Source organism: Carlito syrichta, unplaced genomic scaffold (genome assembly GCF_000164805.1).
Source record: "Carlito syrichta isolate Samal-C Ts95f unplaced genomic scaffold, Tarsius_syrichta-2.0.1 Scaffold130493, whole genome shotgun sequence".
Classification (NCBI taxonomy): Eukaryota; Metazoa; Chordata; class Mammalia; order Primates; family Tarsiidae; genus Carlito; species Carlito syrichta.
In genome coordinates, this window is record NW_007074589.1 from 28,224 (window position 1) to 33,654 (window position 5,431).

The 5,431-nt window shown below is 51.4% G+C and overlaps 1 protein-coding gene across 8 annotated transcripts in view; it reads left to right on the forward strand.

The window, feature by feature from the left end:
* Positions 1-1,033: 1,033 nt before the first annotated feature.
* Positions 1,034-5,431, forward strand: part of WBP2 (WW domain binding protein 2) — a 36,781-nt gene continuing 32,383 nt past the window's right edge. For 6 of the 8 annotated variants that reach the window (XR_002481420.1, XM_021708052.1, XM_021708051.1 and 3 more), the window contains exons 1-2: positions 1,034-1,287; positions 4,343-4,451. Coding sequence is in view for 7 of the 8 variants with exons in the window: in XM_021708052.1 (XP_021563727.1) it covers positions 1,229-1,287; positions 4,343-4,451 (168 nt within the window). In the remaining variant the exon portion in view is untranslated. Of the gene's footprint in view, positions 1,347-4,342; positions 4,452-5,431 lie in introns of all 8 variants that reach the window. The other 2 variants (XM_021708054.1, XM_021708055.1) reach the window with 2 other exon arrangements.

Genomic DNA, 5,431 nt, shown 5'->3' on the forward strand with positions numbered 1-5,431 from the left:
CAGGCTGAGGCGGAAGGCTCGCCGGAGCCCAGCAGGTCGAGGCTGCGGTGGCCGGGAGCGGCCCCTGCACTCCAGTCTGGGCGACAGAGTGAGACTCCAACTCAAAACAACAACAACAAAAAACCCCACGAAACTCTGATCCATTAAGATTACCGAGGCATCCCAAGCTACCACGTGGGGAGTGAGGCCCCCAAACCCCCCACCCCAAGAGTCACCTGGGAGGCGGGGGAGGGGCGGGGCGTTTAGACAACTACGGCTGCTCCATGAGGGATGCCCAGTGCTGGGTCACGAGCTGAAATGAGTCAGCCCTATCTTTTAAACCACATTACCCGGCTGCTGGTCTCGCACTGTGCCTAATCTCATTCAGTTTTTCCGAGACTTGTTCAAATCTTCCAGTGCGGACCCTGCCAGGCGGGGCGGACCGCGAAGCCAGAATATTCTGGAGGAAGCAGCGCCACCGCAAGGCCAGCTGTGGTAGAGGCACTGAGCTGGGTGCCCTCCCCTCCACCATCCGGACAGTGAATATGGTCCGAGGATCAGGTCCCTCTGGGCCCGCCCCTCCCCACAACCCTCCTCGAGGTGTGGGTCGAATTTGGCTAAAAGGGCTGGCAGTTTATCCTAACTCCCCCAGCCCATCATCTAATAAGGTTCACCTAATAAGACCCCAGTGACCACCTGTTTGGGGGCAGATTCACACAGTAAGCGCTCCATAAACGTCTGTTGAGTGATTGAATGAAGGTGCCCCATTAAGCGATTGTGGAGCGCTCCACATACCACGTTTAGGTTACATTCTGTCGGTGTAGGCTTCCTTAATACGTGTCAGGGGCCTTCAGCATTATGCCCCAGATGGAACCAAACTGTTTATTCCGGTCCCTCTGTGGAGGCGGGGTGGGGTTATGCAAATAGTGGAATCGATCCAGGCCTGTGATGGAGGAAACTACAAGTTCCAGAATGCATACTTCCTCCAGTATAGGGACAGGTCGAGGTTGCGGGAGCATTGCCTGCTGGGAATTGTAGTCTTCAACTTGTTTGTGACGCAGGCGGAACTGGGGAGGAGAGAGAGGGAGCAAACGATTACCACGTGACGTTCGCGATCAGGTGGTTGGGCCTGCCTCCGCGCAGGAGCTGTGATTGGCTGACTCTAATAAGAACGACGCCACTAGGGGCGGGCCGAAGAGGGGCGCAAGCGCACTGCGTTGCGAGTCTCGGGACCCCTCTCGGAGAGACTATGGCGCTCAACAAGAATCACTCGGAGGGTGGCGGAGTGATCGTCAACAACACCGAGAGGTGAAAACACTGCGGAAGGATCCTGAAGGGCCGAAGTCCGGGTGTCTTGGGTGTGGGCGGTGGGCTGTGGGCGCTGGATAATAAGCCCCCTGAGAGGGGAAACTGGTGGAGTGTGTGGGGGGGTAACGACTGGGGGCGTAACGGCCTGGGGCGGAGCTGGAGGAAGGTGGGTGGGCGTGGGGGAGGGGGAGGAGTGTTGCGATCAGCTGGGGGATGGGAGTCGGGGTGGGGTGGCTGGGTGGGGATGGGGTTTTTGGAGGCAGGTGCGGCCTAGGAGTGGTTCTTGATCCCCTTCCCAGAGCTGTGATTTGAAGAGCTGGGAAGAGCTTTAAACAAAAATAATTGTCATTATTGAACGTTGATTGCTTGTCTGGCACTGCGTCTTTTCTACCTGATGTATGTATGTAATTTTATTTTTTTGAGTTGAAGTCCCACTTTGCCACCCAGGTTGGAGTGCAGTGGCAGCTCACGGCCACCGCTCCCTCCACCTGCTGGGCTCCAGGTGATCCTTCTGTCTCAGCCTTCCAAGTAGCTACAACTATAGGCTTGGGCCACCACTCCCAGCTAAATTTTTGATTTATTGTAGAGACGAGGTCTCGCCATGTTGGGCAGGCTGGTCTGGAACCCATGTGCTCAGGCAGTCCTCTCACCTCTGCCTCCCAAAGTGCTGGGATTACAGGCGCGAGACATCACGCCCGGCTGCCTTACTTAATACATAAATTTTGTGCAGCAGAAACTATTTTATACACATTTCACAGGTAGGGAAAGCGAGGCATAGTGACAGTAAGTAACTTTCCCAAGATCATAGCTTTATAAGTAACAAAGATGGTGATTCCAGGAAAGAGTCCAAAATTTATAGAATTAACCAACAGTGTACAGCCTTCCAGCATGTTCCAGAACCACTTAGGTTCCAGGTGAGAAACTGAGGCCCCAAAAGTGAAATTAAACAAATGATGTTTGTCGAATGCCTATCACAGTTCCTGATGGTATGGGTAAAGACCAGCCCCTTGCCTCTCTCTTGAATGTCTGTTGGCTTGGGTGGCTCTCCAGGGCAGAGGTCTTCTAACTTCAAGGTCTTTCTACTCTACCTTCTTCACCCCGTGCTCATTCCATTCTCTCTCTCCTCCAACCCCTGGGTTTCTTGGATAGCTCCTCTCTCTTTTCACTTCTGGGATATTGAAAATGAGAGTAGCCAGCCCTGGGTTGAACTATGCTGACCCTAAATAGCCTCTAGAAGGCAGAAGGAGCTTAGGGGGCACTTGAATCTGCAAGGGAGACACACTGGAGTCAAAGCCTTGTACCTAGCTAAGGCCAGCATCCAGCCAAGGCCAGCACCCAGCCTAGGACGTGTCACTTGGGAATGCTTGATGAGTCAGAGAACGCCTAAGGCAACCCAGACCTCAGAATACTGACTTTCTCTCCATCCTACATGCTCATGTTTTATGGGCCCTACCTGCTCCTGGTCCTTCCTTCTTTTCTCTGAGCTATACTTCTCTCTTCTTTTTCTTTTTCTTGTTTTTTTTTTTTGAGTTGGAGTCTCACTCTGTCGCCCGGCCACTGCCACTGCGCCTCGACCTGCTGGGCTCCGGCGATCCTTCCACCTCAGCCTTCCAAGTAGCTGGAATTACAGGCGTACGCTACCACGCCTGGCTAATTTTTTGATATATTGTAGAGACGAGATCTCGCCAAGTTGCCCAGGCTGGTCTTGAACCCCTGGGCTCAGGCAGTCCTCTCACTACAGCCTCCCAAAGCGCTGGTTGCATGAGCCACCGTGACCAGCCAACTTCTCCTTTCTTATATGAGTTCTTTCCCACTAACCACCCCCTCTCCCAGTTAAGAAAGTGGTGATACTTGGGAGGAAGAAGACAAAGGAAGCGTGTGAGCTTGGACCTTTTTATGTAATCAGAGAAGTTTCACTTTGCTTACTGGTTTGTCGCATCTCTATGTGAGTCAGTTCCCTGGCCTGGGAAGCTTTTGATGCCATTTGGTAAATTCTTCTGGGGACTATTTCTCTTTCTCTCAGTGGGACTTTTCTGGGACAAGAATGTATCTATCCTGCTGGGCTTCCTACTTGGCTTAAGGCTCGGTGCTACTAAACTAGGGTGTCCCTTGTTTTAGGAAGTACTTCAGCCTCATGTCTGAGTAAGTTGTATCTATAATAGTTAAAGTTTAAGACCAGTATTCCAAATTTGATATTTAAATAGTGAACTTTGGCCGGGCTCGGTGGCTCACCTGTAATCCCAGCACTTTGGGAGGCCGAGGCGAGAGGATTGTCTGAGCCCGCGGGTTCGAGACCCACCCCAGCAACTTGGCGAGACCTTGTCTCTACAATAAATAAAAAATTAGCTGGGTGTGGTGGTGCACGCATATAGTTCCAGCTACTTGGAAGGCTGAGGCAGAAGGATCTCAGGAGCCTAGCAGGTCAAGGCTGCGGTGGCCGGGAGCATGCCACTGCCCTCCAGTCTGAGTGACAGAGTGAGACTCCAACTCAAAAAAAAAAATAGTGAACTTTACTCTTCAAGTCTTGAACCCCTTTGAGAGTGACGTAAGCTATGGACTCTCCTCCCAGAAAATTACATATACATGATTACCTCAAGCACTTCACTGACAGGTGCCCCTGCAGACCCCCGGGTTTAAAAGGATCCTGAGGGAAGCTCTTTGTAATGTGTAGAGTCATGTTTTAGACATGTTTGTATATATTGGGCTTGAAAAGTAAACCAATAAAACAACACTTATCACAAGGACTTACGAGAAAGGAGAATAGTTAACCCAGATAATCTAACCTGCTTTGAGGGATGATGATGTCTCCGTGGCCCTGTAGCTCTGCTATTGCTTTGCTCACTTGGGAGCCGTATAAGTGGGGTTTGGGAAATTCTGGAGAGCCCCAGCCTGCTCATCTCTTCCATGGCTCTGTAAAGGTTTCCACGCAGCACTGCTGAGATGGTTATAAGAGGTGATGTGCCGGAAAGCTGCTTGGGAGGAAGGCCCAATGTTTGGGGTGACGTCACGTCTCAACACTGTCTCATCAAGGCCCTTCCTCTTTTCCTCATCACAGCATCCTGATGTCCTATGATCATGTGGAACTTACATTCAATGACATGAAGAACGTGCCAGAGGCCTTCAAAGGGACCAAGAAAGGCACCGTCTACCTTACCCCGTACCGGGTGAGTTGCACAGCAGGACAGTTGATTTGAAGGCTCGTTGCCATTGGAGGTGTGATGTGAGTCTTACTCTTAGGTCAGCCTCAGCCTCATGAGTTGAATGGCCTCTGAACCCTGGTGAATGTTAGTGCCTCCCTCTCCTGTTTCTCTGTCATGTGTTCCTGCACGGTTCTTTGTGCAGCTGAACGGACCACTGGGCAAATTCCAGCACTGCTGCAGCGAATTCTCTATCCAGTTGGACGCGGCTGCTGGGATGACTTGGGCCTGGAGGCAAGAGATCATTAGTATTTTGTTTTCTGTAAGAGTAGCCCATAAAGCCTTGTGCACATCCAGAGTGATAAATGTGGTAAACAGGATACAGTCACATGGCCACAGCCTCCGGACTGGGCAGAGAGCCCGGCAACACCCTGCAGAATGAGAAACACCAGGCTGCAGAATGGGCCTTGTCTGAGAGCTAGCCACGCGAACTCTGAGAAGTTGAGAATTACAGATGGGTGTTCTTAGAAAAGGATCACACTGCCTGTGGCTGCTCAAGATGTAGACTTAAAAATGTCTGGAAGTTGGGGTACCCCCCTCTTGCCCGTACCCCTAGCTAAGAACTAATTCGATTGTGTTTGGGTTTTTTCCTCCAAAATAAAACTTCAGCTAACTCTGCCAACCAAAAAAAAAAGATGTCCGGAAGAGGTTGGGCATGGCGGCTCAAGTCTGTAATCCCAGCACTTTGCGAGGCCGAGGTGAGCGGATTGCCTGAGCCCATGGGTTCAAGAACAGCCTGGGCAGCTTGGCGAGACCTCATCTCTACACTAAACAAACAAACAAAAAAATTAGCTGGGTATGGTAGCACACACCTGTAGTTCCGGCTACTTGGAAGGCTGAGGCAGAAGGATCACCTGAGCCCTGCAGGTTGATGCTGGGGTGGCCGCGAGCATGCCACTGTACTCCAGCCTGGGCGACAGAGTGAGACTCCAACTCAAAAAAAAAAA